This window comes from Dermacentor variabilis, chromosome 10 (genome assembly GCF_050947875.1).
Source record: "Dermacentor variabilis isolate Ectoservices chromosome 10, ASM5094787v1, whole genome shotgun sequence".
Classification (NCBI taxonomy): Eukaryota; Metazoa; Arthropoda; class Arachnida; order Ixodida; family Ixodidae; genus Dermacentor; species Dermacentor variabilis.
The window spans coordinates 63732592-63746151 of NC_134577.1; the positions used below are offsets into that span (position 1 = coordinate 63732592).

Sequence of the window (13560 nt, forward strand, 5' to 3'; positions counted from 1 at the left end):
GATAGGCTTGGGCTATGTCTTGTCCTAACGCCATTTCGATCCGCTATTTCATATTTATGCCACGCCTAAAGTTACTGATGACACCGATGGTATCGGGCGCTGCGGGTAACCCGATGCGCTGCAGACAAACGATATCCAATCGGCATGTTCTACAACGGTCATGGCCCTCTACGAGCCATATGGATTCATAGATAAGTTTAGATACATGACAGTCATTAGGATAGTTATCATTTTATATACATTACAGCGCCCAGAGAGAAGTGATGTGCGGAGTGCTGGACCAATTGGACGATTCTCCACTACCAAGACTAAAAGCTTTAGGTCAGTGCTCCCAAAGAACATCCGCGCTGAAGGCCTTACTGGCGTTACTAAGGTTCCTGCGGACTACCGTGCTTCAAGATAGACTAAATACGCCGTCCCCTACCGCTCCATAGTGTACGCGGTTTGTGTGTACTCGTCTCTCTTTCTTTCTAATATCTCCCCCTCCCACTCTCTCTTTTTATCCACCTTAACCCTTCCCCCGTGCAGGGTAGCCAACCGGAACTCCATCTGCCTAACCTCCCTGCCCTTGTCTCTCTCTCTCTCTCTCTCTCTCTCTGTCTATATATATATATATATATATATATATATATATATATATATATATATATATATATATATTAACGATTGTTACAGCACTTTCTCCGTTATTTTCCAAGCTTTATACCAGCCGCTGTCAGAGAAATGCGTTACACAAGCGGAAGGAGACATGAGGAAAATATGGTGGCTTAGGTACAGCCATAAGGCAGGCCCACTGATTTGCGGGAATATCTTATGACAGCTAAATACCTAATGTCTTTTTGTTATTTCGTATGCCTATGAATGCTACATCACAGACTTGTTCCGGATTATGCAGCTACCAAAGTACAACACCGTGCGGCGGAAGCTGATATCCTTCGTCTTTATCACAAATAAAAATATGGATCAGCATGTATGTCAATTTCTTTCTTTAAAGTATGCATGCACAAACATCTGTTATTTCGTTTCTCCATTTCTGGTCGATGTTGTACGCCTTCCTCACGACAACGGCTTCTCTCGCACAAGTCGAGCAGGCCATCAATTTTTTATACGAAGGTTTATTATCAGCACACTTCCTTTAGTTCGCAACAAGGTCAGTGTTGTATGGCAAATACTTTCTTGGCCAAATCCCTTTAAAAGGTCACACGCAGTTGGTCAATCCCATGGGCTCACAAATGGAGAACGCGTGTCTGAGGTCCCGGACTTTGAGTCAAGGTTTCTTGACGTTGTGAACAAGGCGCAAATGATTCATAAGCGTACTGCGCCGCTTGAACCCTCTCTGACAAATGTCGCACTGGTGAGGCTTATCGCTGGCGTGGGTGACGAGGTGACTCCGCAGCTGGTACTTCTCGATGAAGTCGGCCGGGCACAGGTGGCACTTGTGGGGCCTCTCGGCCGCGTGGTTGCGCTCGTGCCCCAGGAACTTGGCTCTCACGCTGAACTTCATGCCGCACATGAGGCACTCGTACGGAGCCTTTCGCTTGTGCGTCGCCGTGTGCACCGTCAGCGTGTACCTGCTGGCGAACGCGGCCGGGCACAGGGTGCAGGCGTAGGGCCTCTCGCCCGTGTGTCGCCGGGCGTGGATGGTCAGGATCCCCTTGCGGGTGAAGGTGTCGCCGCACACGTGACAGCTCCAGGGCTTCTCGCCCGTGTGCATGCGCGCGTGTCGCTCGAGGTTCTCCTTGCGGGCGAACTTGCGGCCGCAGACCTGGCACGAGTGGGGCCTCTCGCCCGAGTGGGTGTGCAGGTGCCTCCGCATGGCTCTCTTGGTGCCGAGTACTTTGCCACACACGGCGCACTGGTGTGCCTTGGCCTTGGAGTGGCCGCTCTCCGACTGCGCTCCGCCGGCTTTCGTCCCTCGGGATGACCTGCGCAGAGGAAACGCGAGAGAGTTTTGCGCGATAGCTGTACGACACTGCAGATACGGGTGCGAAGATGTCGGACAAGAAATTTCCAAGAAAAATGGCTTCAGGAGGTGCATACTCTTTTACGATTGTCCGCGTAAGCTATGGGAAAGCACTACTCATGTATTAAAGGGAGCGGCGACGTTTCCGCTATTGTCGTTTTCGAAAATAGCGGTATTTCAGGAGTACTTAGGTATTTCAGGAGTCAGTACAGCGCAAAAGACAATCGCCAAATGTACTACACCAGTCAGAGACGTTGTAATCGTCATATCGTGCCAGGAAGCCGTTTATACCGATCAATTTAAACTGCATAAAAATGAATTTTAAAGATCAGAGAAGAGTATCCCACGCACTAATTCTTCGTGATAAGGAGAAGATAAACTTTAAGTAAGCGTTGCACTCTTTGGGGCTTGTTTTGCCCCCAAAAGAGAAATAGTAGTGTATCTTACCCGAACGATGTGCGCCCAGTATTTCCAGCTCACAAACCATATCTGCGTACCCACGTAATTCAGCGTTCTTCGTAGAAAAGTAGCGAGTGCTCAGTTAAACAACAAAGAAATACAAGCAAGATGCACGATGGTTATTGTTTTGCGATAAGGTAAGCCCCAAATGGTGCAAGTTTTTCGTAGCGGACAGATACAGCTGAGTCTTTCATGTTGCATTTTCGACATTTTGATTTTAATTGCGGAATGTGGCTCTGGAACATGTCAGCTCTGTAGAACTCTGAAGCTTTAAACCAATATTATCGGCATCCGTTCGGTACAGTGGATGCCACACTGAATATTTTATGCTTATAATACCGTATGCTGCGGTTGGTCAAAGGAGTTCATAACGTTCAGCCTTTGCGCCGTACTGGGAACCATTCAGTGCATATCATATCGACCGCAAATAAAGACGGGGACAGAGACGGGTCTTTATTTGCGGTCAATATGATATGCAGTATATACCAACTAGGCCAAAGTGAAGTTCTTCTGGGAACCATTCATTGACGTTTATTTATTGCTGCCTTCGAGGAGTAACTCCAACCCCCCCTCCCCGCCCCCCCCCCCTCATGCATTGATCGTCGTTATATCTCAAAATAGTTTCTGAATGCGCAACTTACTATGTTCGCGGGAGTGGACAAGTGTTTGGGTCTGAGTCTGAGTGTTTATTCCCCGCGGCATACGCATAATAATAATAATATAATAATAATATTTGGGGTTTTACGTGCCAAAACCACTTTCTGATTATGAGGCACGCCGTAGTGGAGGACTCCGGAAATTTTGACCACCTGGGGTTCTCTAACGTGCACCTAAATCTAAGCACACGGGTGTTTTCGCATTTCGCCCCCATCGAAATGCGGCCGCCGTGGCCGGGATTCACGGTATACGCAGGCACATGGCTTTGAAGAAGGGGAAAAAGCCGCTAAATCACAGCTGGAAAGTGCTCCTTTTCCCCATGTGTACCTCCGTGCGGCGGCACCCAATATTACGCTGCACAGGGAAAATATATTTACAAGAAAGGCTGAAAAACATATACCACGCGGTGCAGCGTAATATTGACCATACAAGAAATGCAATAAGTTCTCCTTGTTGACATTTGATACAAATAAGAGAGATATAGCGGCAGGACAATGCAAAAAAAACGAAAAGAAATTGGGGAAAGATGTCTCGAAGGCAATTATCACAAATTTCTCGATTCGAGGTGCAAGGTAAGTCAAACCTGTTCAGTAAAGAAGGCAAAGTATATTTTAGAGCTGGAAAACCACAGTTCATGCGTGGGTGAGACGAAGACCAGTATTCGTGGTGTCGTGCAGGGTAGCATTAAATGTTGGCGTGGAGGTTACGAATCTCGGATAAAAATAATGTACCGTGTTCCATATGTGATTTGTGAGGCTATAAAACACGGTAATGGTACATGTTGAATGATTGAATGCCGCGACAGGTGGCAAACTGTGGTTCAGAATGTGTTCTGTGAGCCACGGCAGCAATTGCTCTAAGCGTATTCTTCTGCATAATTGAGAGCTTCATGATGTTTGTCTGAGTTGTACTACCCTACACCAAAATGCAGTATTTGAATGAAAATTCATAATGCGCGGTAAAACGCAACCTTCGTATTTGAAAGTAATATATTCTCAGACTTCTTACTCATCATTCCAAGTACGCGCGCAAGTTTACCTTAAGACGCCACATCCCCAACGCAAATGTACAGCCAGTCGCAAAACATTATGGACAGGATCAAAGGAGGCGTTGAATAACCCAGCAACTTGTGACCGTAAACAGTTAAACAGTACAACTCTATGCTGTTTGCACGTGCTAGCACAGGGTCGAAATGCAAATACCAGGCCACGGAGTTATTCAAGCTTATTCTATATTTTTTTTTTCAGATCCGGCGTTCCGTAAATATTTGCAGCTCTTACACTCGTAGCATAGATTAAGCTATCATTGTGTTAGTCAGATGTCAGCTAGGTGCAGAGATACCTCCATAACAACCGGCTTGAATGACTCAGAAATGTAAATTCGAAAAAAAAAAGCTTTTCCTCGTTGCTTGGGGTTCGAACCAGAACGTGAAGGCTCTGATGCGGGCGCTCTAGTACTGCTCACCACGAGCTCATCGCAACTACCCGCCAGAGAAACGTGCAGCGTAACCTGAGGTGTTTAGAACTGCGGTTAAACAGCCCGAATAAAACGAGGACACAAGGAAACAAATACTACAGACAGCGCTTGTCTGGGGTATTTGTTTCCTTGTGTCCTCGTTTTATTCACGCTGTTTAACCTCAGTTCTGAATATGAACCAACTAGCCCTCATCAAGATCTTACTAACCTGACGTAGGTGGTTGAGACAGTGGTGTCAACCGATCGCATTGCAGCTATTACCGAGATCTAGCGCAGTCTGCAAGTCGAAGCGAAGCTGTGATTAGCCGGGAAGACACAAACGGCGAATCTCGACAGGCGACACTTGGCGGGCCTCGGCGACAAACGGGCCAAAAGTGCACAGGACAACTGCACGGGTTTCTTAAGAGCAATGTGGCGCTCTGCAACTAAAATGCCTCGCAACTAGGCTGCGCAAGGCCGCGTGTCAATTGCAGTTGGCGGAGGAAATCTGGCCACCGATCAGCAAAACACATGCACTTATATGTGACTTAACGACAAAGTCGATAATGGCTGCAGAGGGCTGCCGCAGCAGCGAACAGCGCGAGCTATATCCAAATGACCGCGCGGTCGTTGTCTTCTCTAACGTGTGTGTGTGTGTGTGTGTGTGTGTGTGTGTGTGTGTGTGTGTGTGTGTGTGTGTGTGTGTGTGTGTGTGTGTGTGTGTGTGTGTGTGTGTGTGTGTGTGTGTGTGTGTGTGTGTGTGTGTGTGTGTGTGTGTGTGTGTGTGTGTGTGTGTGTGTGTGTGTGTGTGTGTGTGTGTGTGTGTGAAAGAGAGAGACCCTAACCTATAGGCTGAGTAACGTCGCCGTAAAGAAGTTTTCACATGCGTATGCTTGACGCAACGGCGCCGCAATACTCGGCTCCACAATTCCAATGCGTGCACGAGTCAACAACGCAAGCGAGTCTAACCGATACACAAAGAAGTCACAATAAAAAAAATCCCATTATGCGGCCGACAACAGCTAAGCCAAACAGGCAAGTGTCTAAACGATTTAAGAACAAAACATGCATCGCTTCCATAAGTCAAGCTGGCTTAGGTCCATGGTGTACATTTATGAAGCGCGCAGCACCGAAGGATAGAAAGAAAGGTAAAAAAGGTCGAAGGAAGAAGTGTTTGTCCTCTTGCAATCCTTCTACGTTCGTCCTTTCTTTCTTTCTGCACTTCAGTGCTTCGCGCTGCAGAAATTTACGCCATGTTCATAAGGCAACACGAGGGCACGTCGTTTTTGGGCACGATAATACCACGGCACCATAAAATTTAACGACGGCAAAGTGACAGAAAAAAATGGTAAGGTACACAACTGACGCAGGATACGTGACCATGCAGAGTAGCGGAAAGCCTTGCATCAGTGCACCATTAAGGAAAGAGGGAGAGGCTACCTGCGCAAGACCAGTCTGTCAGCCAAAGTAACGAACACTCACCGCGACTAGAGAAAACGACCCTGAATCGGTCCTTTTGTGCTGTGTCCACTGTAAAATCGAATAATGAACGCTCGTTTGATAGCCAGCGGTGTGTCGTGCTTCTTCTTCTTCCATAAATTAGTGCATACAATATGCTCAGGCCAGCACCATTCTCGCTTAGAGCAAACATCGAGTCCGTACCGTGGATACTGTGGGATGCTCGACCAATCAGAATTACGGAACCAACGACTCTGGCCTTCGATACTCGCATAACGAAGAGCGTCTTAGATCGAGCAGACGAAGACGTTCTCAAGCAACACCTTAAATGGAGCGATAACTTGGTTACGCCGTCGCCTAACAACCACTAAAAAAAAAGGACGATCTGATCGGAAGGCTACTTTGTGGGAGGTAACAAGTACGTGTTCGTTACGTATACGTTATCCAGGCAACAATATGACTCTGCAGTCGCATTCGTGGATGCATTCTTTTCCCATATTTCGATGGCAGTCTTAAAACAAACGATGCCTCACCGTTTACCGCCGACAGGTGTGGGCGAGTCTCTTGAAGGACCAGCACGATCGTTATCCGATGCCCCGCTGCTGTGGCTACTGCTGCTTCCGCTGCTGCTGCTGCTGTCCGAGTCCATTGCCACCTGTCTTCTTGCTGCGTGAACAGCCACGTCCGGACTTGTAAGCGAAATGGCAGTCTCTTATTGCCCTTGATGTGAACATAACCACTTTAGAAGAAAGTACTCTAGAATATATTCCAGACTAGCTCCAGAAGCGTTTTGCTTAAAGCGTTGGTGCGAATAGCGTTTTAGCGGTTCCACATAGAGCGGATACTGATAAAACAAGCTCAAGGTCTTTGGCGCATCTTCAGCTACTTCTTGGTGGGCGCAAATTTACGTAACTGGTCTTACCGATGTGCCGTCCATGATTGGTCATTGCTGACGGGATCATCTCGTAATTACGCCGATCGCTTTTATTACTCTCTGGCGCTAAGACGCCGACCGATTAGGCAAGGCTCCTGCGTAGAACTCTTGCAAATACCAGCCCTGAAATCTCGCTGGTCAAGACACGGTAGTTTGGGTCACTCTGTGGTACTCGCACGTGTACGTGTTAGCTTTCTTGAGTCACCGCGTTTCACCGTCTATCAAATGCTTTCGCTCAGCGCAGAACGCGCCTGCATGTGTCGAACGTTTCTCGAAAGTTATCGATGGTTCTATCCGCTGTCTGTTGTCAGTGAACCTTGTCTAGTCTGATTGCCTGTATGCGCGACACGAATTGTGTAGAATTTTCTGGGTGACACGCGGGCAGCAGCGATCGTTCTGGAACCTTCGATGACTCAGCTATAAAAGCCGACGTGCTTATCCCGCCGATCATATTTCGACGATCACCGACTGTGTTCGCCGCTATCGTTGCGCTTCAGGTGCAGCTTCTTTTCCTGGGCACAGGTTCGCCCATTAACGAGTTTCGCCATCCACAGTTACGCTATTGTGTTCTTGACCGTCACTACCACGTGACAGTAGATGTTTCTGTGTTCATGTGCGCGTGCATTCATTGCCTTCTGCGAGAACCATAAGTGGCCAGCACATGACACAGGTGTCCAAAATCTTTTTGCCCAAACGGGTGGTTCTACAGAGTGCTGGCTGCATGCAGCGATGGCAAAATATTTTCATCACAAGAAAGCTGTCCACTTTCTGCACGTTTGTTTGAGTGAATTATTTTGATGAATTTTAGCCGTGAAAGTAACAAAATTAAAATATTCAAGTATTGAATGAAACGCGCGTTTCAGCGGAGAGAAACACGGTTTGAATTCTTTCTAGTCGTGCCCACACACGTTTGGACAACACACAGTGCACAGAAATTACAATTGCGGTGAAGAGTAGACTGATAAGTAGAGGAACAAACAAGACAACAAAAGCGATGAGGTGGAATTTAAAGCAAGTTAATCATATGTGATCGTCCACAATTAATTAAATTAAATTGCGGGGTCTTACATGCCAAAACCACTTTCTGATTATGAGGCACGCCGTAGTGGAGGACTCCGGGAATTTCGACCACCTGGGGTTCTTTAACGTGCACCTAAATCTAAGTACCACGGGTGTTTTCGCATTTCGCCCCCATTGAAATGCGGCCGCCATGGCCGGGACTCGATCCCGCGACCTGGTGCTCAGCAGCCCAACACCATAGCCACTAAGCAACCATGGCGGGTGCGTCCACAATTGTACAGTACACAGAAAATACACTGTGAAATACCTCATTACTGACAGTAGACAAATTGCACGCGTATTTTCGTTTATTTTTTTTGTTTAGTTATCTTTTTCTCGAGGCATAGGACTTTGACTAATGCAACAAGGTTGTGCCTTCCTGATAGTTGCAGTATGTAAAGCTTTGCGTGATTATAAAGCATAGTGAAATCGACAGTACTCTGAACCACCTTAAATGGAAAGAAGCGACCATACATAATAGATTTTGAATTAAAAGTTCTAAGTTGAGATACATTTGAAAGAGTAGAACTGTGGTCACTACAACGGCACAAATGGGGCCAGAAGATAGATATAAAGGACTCCAGGGCCGAAACAATGAGGCTAAAATCATATTTGCACAATTTCGCCCCTGGAGGCGTACTCTCAGTAGCGGAGGGATGGTACAGCCATGAACCTTGAGAAAGGCTGCCGGTGTACAGGCTGTACCTCGGCAGCCTTTCTCAAGGTACAGGAAGTCGTCCGCTATTCGGCGTACTGTGCCGTGAATGCGAAGGGCTGCTGTGCAACTCGTTTAACGCGCGGAGGAAAGCATGATGCTTACTCAGAATACATGCCAAAGTCTTTAACTACATCAAACCAAGACAGTATAGAGTACCACGAAAGTTGAAGGACTATTACGCATGGTTTGTTCTCTAAGTGAAGTTACTTTCACAATTTCGATGAGTCCAAAAGTGCCCTAATTGATCACTTCACAAGCTCGAAAACGAAAAGTTCTCTGTTATGGGCCACCAGCACTAAACTATATCAAACGAGAAAGAAAAACGGAATCCACCAGGAGTTGGTAGCACAGGCATGTGCTTTAGCTGAGAACAACTGAAATGTTTATAGGTCAAACTCGTGACCCGGACTAGCGTTGGAGCTTGCCTAGCGCGTGTGGCGCAGAATTACATTTCCGTCCCAAAAGCTAAGGAAACTGCGATGACGTAACAGAAACGCAAGAACAAAGCCTTCATTAAAGCCAATATGAGGGGCAACATAACGGGCAATTCCTTTGCCGAGGCAGTTTGAGGACACGAAAAAGCTCATTACCGGACGCACGGTACTGAATATTCAACAACTAAGCGGCTCTTTTTAAATGGCAGCCATTCGGCAGCGACAAGGCAGGTTACATAAGACGCTTGTGCAATGTTCTCACCTTGATTCTGGTCACAAGGCTGTCCCGTGGTTGACGGCCAATATCACAGAATGATGTCGATGGAGATGAATTGTGGGCGGTGAAGAAAGAGCTCGCGCGACGTGGTCAGCTCTTTCTTCTTCTTCCTCTTCCTCCTGTTTTAACTTCATGCTAGCCTCACGAACTCGCCCAATTTTCCATGTTTATAGACTGACTGCACAATGCCGCACATTTTCCATGAAGCTGCACAGACAATATGTCAACTTGCGACATTCTAAACGAACCCATTTATTATCCTTTTGCGTCATTTGAAAATTTTTTCACCAATTACATGCGGAGTCTATACCAGGCGCGCTACTTAGTACGTTCATGGAAACTGGGCAGTAGTAAAATGGCAACTGGAAAGCTGTATACCTTGATTCGCTGTAGACTATCCTGTTGCTCGCCAACACATCGGTTTTATGCAGTTATGCTGCCATACAAGTAGATAGTGATGGCCGATCAAGCGGGCTGTGATTACAATCCTTATGAGAAGTAAAATAAATACTCAAGACCCATTCACGACCAGTTTCTTATATTTCTCATTTTTGTGCATCAATTGTTTCCAATGTACGCTACTTGGCCGCGGTTGCTTATAGCTGAAAATAATGCCTGCTGCCACCTTTGCTATTTTACTATTGGCCGTTAACCGGCGGGACCAAATGTCAATTGCCATTTGGTCCCGCCGCAAAATTGGGTTAAAGCATACTTTAGGACAGCGTCAAGCCATTATTCTTGTGAATAATTAAAACTCACATCTACTGAATAATCTTCAAGTTAACTCTTGTGGCACCACTTGCAGCATGGGGACAAAGGTGCGACCCTCCCACTGTGGGCATCGCGCGTATTCAGCGTTCAACGTGATTCAAGTGCATCTGTACTTTTTAAGCCTTTCTAGGCTCATAGTGAAGTTGTGTCAGCAGACCTGACCACCATAATATCCGCCAAAGCGTCATCACGCCATATGAAGACAGATTAAAGAGTGAAAAATCATTGATAGTGACAGTGAGTGAATGATAACGTTATAATAGAGATTGGTAGAGGTTAATAATGACTAGTAATGATTAGAAATCACTTGTAATGACTACTAATGACTCCTAAATTACAAACATGTCTAACGAGGGCTTGCAATGAGGACAATTGATTAGAATTGATTGATTGACTAGAAGTGTCTAGTAATCAGTACTGATCACTAAAATGACTACTAATGACTTGAAATGACTACTGATTACTACGAAATGAACAATATGTCTAACAAAGGCTTGTAATGATCACAATTGATTACAAATGACCAAAAATGCTTACTAGTGAGCAGTAATGGCTACTAATGACTACGAAATTACCGATATGTCTAACGACAACTTGTAACGACTACAATTTATTTTAAATCACACAAAATGCTTCGTAATTACAGTAATGACTGAAAAAATTTGTAATGACTATTAATATTAATGGCTATGATATGATCAACATGTACAACAACGGCTTGTAATGATCACAATTGATTAGACATGCTTAGTAGTGAGCAGTAATGACTAAAAGAAAGAAGAGAAAGAGATGAGGCAAAGAGATAGAAGCGAATGATAGGAGGAGAAAGAGTAGGCTTTCGCCGTTCACATATTCAGATAGATCTTAAGAGACCCTTTAATTTTTGACGTTATGTACTCCAAAGCAAGCTGCATGATAAAATAAATTAATAAATTATGGGGTTTTACGTGCCAAAACCAGTTTCTGATTATGAGGCACGCCGTAGTGGAGGACTCCGGAAATTTCGACCACCTGGGGATCTTTCACGTGCACCTAAATCTAAGTACACGGGTGTTTTCGCATTTCGCCACCATCGAAATGCGGCCGCCATGGCCGGGATTCGATCCCAAGACTTCGTGCTCAGCAGCCCAACACCATAGCCACTGAGCAACCACGGCGGGTGGGCTGCATGGTCGTATTTAAGTGAAAAGAAAGTTATTAGTAGTTGGCACTTCTAATCGGCCACGCCAACGATTTTCACGTCTCTGTTCTATCTGTAAGTCTGTCAGTCAATCGATCGATCAATCAATCAATCAATCAATCAATCACTCAAAGTCGCTAGCTAGCCAGCCAGCCAGCCCCTTACGCCGACGCCCAGTGGCCCACGTTGTTCACTTGCTTGCGTGACCAGGGAGGTGCTCCTAATACGGATTCTGTTGTGGTAATTCAATCGTCATCATTCCAGCTTCGTGATCTTATTCTCTCCATGCTGTCGTCGTCAAGCCATCGTCATCGTACAGTCGTCATGCGTTACATGTCATACAACCATCGTGGCGCCGTCGCTATGGTTGCGTCGTCATCATTGGAACTTCATGATTTGACTCTCGTCATGCTGTTATCGTCATGGCTTTCACAAAGACCCCTGAGCCCAAGCTCTCTAGTTGCTTAGGCCAGTATGTATTAGTTCGTGGTCGTTGCATTGTCGTCATTCCAGCTTTGCCATCTTAATTTCGTCATCATCAGCCCATCGTCGTCACACAGTCGCTGTCATGCTGTCGTCACGCTCTCGTTTCATCCTCGTCATCTCTTCACGATCGTTATCCCGTTGTCGTCAGGCCGCCGTCGTCATACTGCCTTCCTCGTTCCATCGATGACAACCTACTTCGTTCTATGGTAATTATACTGTCGACGTTCAGTCGCGATTATGCCGCCATTCTCATGATGTCATTGTCAGTCTATGGCCGGGCTCCCGTGGTCGGGCCATCGTCTTCATTCCATCTTTTCATTTCCATTTCCGCCGTCGTATTCATCCGGTTGTCGTAATGCCATCGCCGTCGAGCCATCGTCTTCATACAGTCGCCGTTGTCTCGCTGACCCATGTCGTCGTCGTCCCGCAGTCGTCTTTACACCATCGTCATAATTTAAGAATAGACATCTGCGTTCATGCAGTCGTTGTTATACAGTGCTTGTCGTGCTAATGATACCATTTCCTCTTCGTCATTCCATCGTCACTGCGTCGGAGCAATACAGGCTCCGTCGTACCGCGATGCACGTGGGTGACATTGGCAAGCGAGTGCCATAGCCGAAGCAACAAAACTCACTGAATGACTACAAATGTTAAGCGAGGGTTAAATTTACGAGTGGTTTATTCACGTCACTTCGGAAATATGGTCTGTCACTACACTGCTAGGATGCTATTCGCATTACAGTCAACAGTCATCGTGCGATGAGTACTGCTGATTTTGCTGCGCCCCATAACCTGGCGAGCGATAAAATTACTGGAGCCCATAGCACGCCAACTTAGAAGAAAACTCACCGGCGTTGTCGGCGTCGGGCTTTTTGGTGGGCGGGGGGCGAGCCCCCCAGAAATCTGCCGTTCCGTGTGCGGCGCCAAGCTACACGAGTCTGGCCTTCCCTACACATGCCTTCCCTTTTCCACCCAGTCGCTCGAATACGTAAGTACATTCCCACCAGTGCTTGTTGCCACTTGCAGCATCGCACACGAATCGTTCGTTGTAATCACGGTTGAATTTCGGCCGCAACGCCGACTGACTTGTCTTGCGAGTTGGCATGGGCGCGAAATCCTACAGCGACTGAAACGCGCCCTTTTTTGCACTGTGTAATCTTTTGTGTGCTCACCTTTCCTTTCGTCCGCATGGTGTGTGATCGCGTTCGCTACCTCTCCCCTCTTCGCAACCTAGCGCGTCGCCAGGAAAGAAGAAAAAAACAGCGAGTGCTCGTGAAAGGACTGTCGCCATTATTGCATCGTACCATACGGCGACACCGCGAAACGCCGCGCATTTTCTCGAAAAAAGAGATAGTAGACAGTTTCCATGCTGCGCCATGACGATACGTACGCAGTACGCAAGCACTTTGCGGAACGTAGGAGCGCGTGTCACGGCGGGGCTTTTAGTAGGGGGAAATTGCTACGAACGTAAACGGGCGAGCGTTGTTAGACGCCAGGCGCGTCGGAACGCGTTAGCTGCGTCCGCCAGTACGTCGAATCGTCGGTAGAACTATAGACCCTGTTGATCTCGCCAACGTGATGTTACGTGTGGGTTCGTTCACGCAGCGTCGAACTATATTTAGGCCTTTAGGAGACTCTACTTCTAGAACTGAGGTTAAACAGCGCGAATAAAACAAGGACACACGGAAACAAATACCACAGACAAGCGG

The 13560-nt window shown here is 46.8% G+C and overlaps 1 protein-coding gene across 2 annotated transcripts; it reads right to left on the reverse strand.

Moving 5' to 3' along the window:
• Positions 1-924: 924 nt before the first annotated feature.
• LOC142559585 (uncharacterized) lies at positions 925-9465 on the reverse strand. Of its 2 annotated transcripts, none has more exons than XM_075671167.1 (3): positions 9400-9465; positions 6526-6658; positions 925-1925 (listed from the first exon to the last, which is right to left on the reverse strand). In XM_075671167.1, the coding sequence occupies exons 2-3, from the start codon at positions 6639-6641 to the stop codon at positions 1268-1270; spliced, it is 774 nt and encodes a 257-aa protein (XP_075527282.1). In that variant the 5' UTR covers positions 6642-6658; positions 9400-9465; the 3' UTR covers positions 925-1267. The 2 variants fall into 2 exon arrangements, with proteins under 2 accessions (XP_075527282.1, XP_075527281.1); XM_075671166.1 differs by lacking the exon at positions 9400-9465 and adding an exon at positions 6915-7188.
• Between the last annotated feature and the right edge of the window lie 4095 nt (positions 9466-13560).

Coding starts and splice junctions, on each gene's coding strand:
- LOC142559585 (XM_075671166.1), bottom strand. CDS start 6,954: ATGATCCCGTCAGCAATGACCAATCATGGACGGCACATCG. Junction 6,659..6,914: donor CAATCATGGACGGCACATCG/GTAAGACCAGTT, acceptor CTGTTCACGCAG/CAAGAAGACAGGTGGCAATG. Junction 1,926..6,525: donor ACACCTGTCGGCGGTAAACG/GTGAGGCATCGT, acceptor TCCTCTGCGCAG/GTCATCCCGAGGGACGAAAG.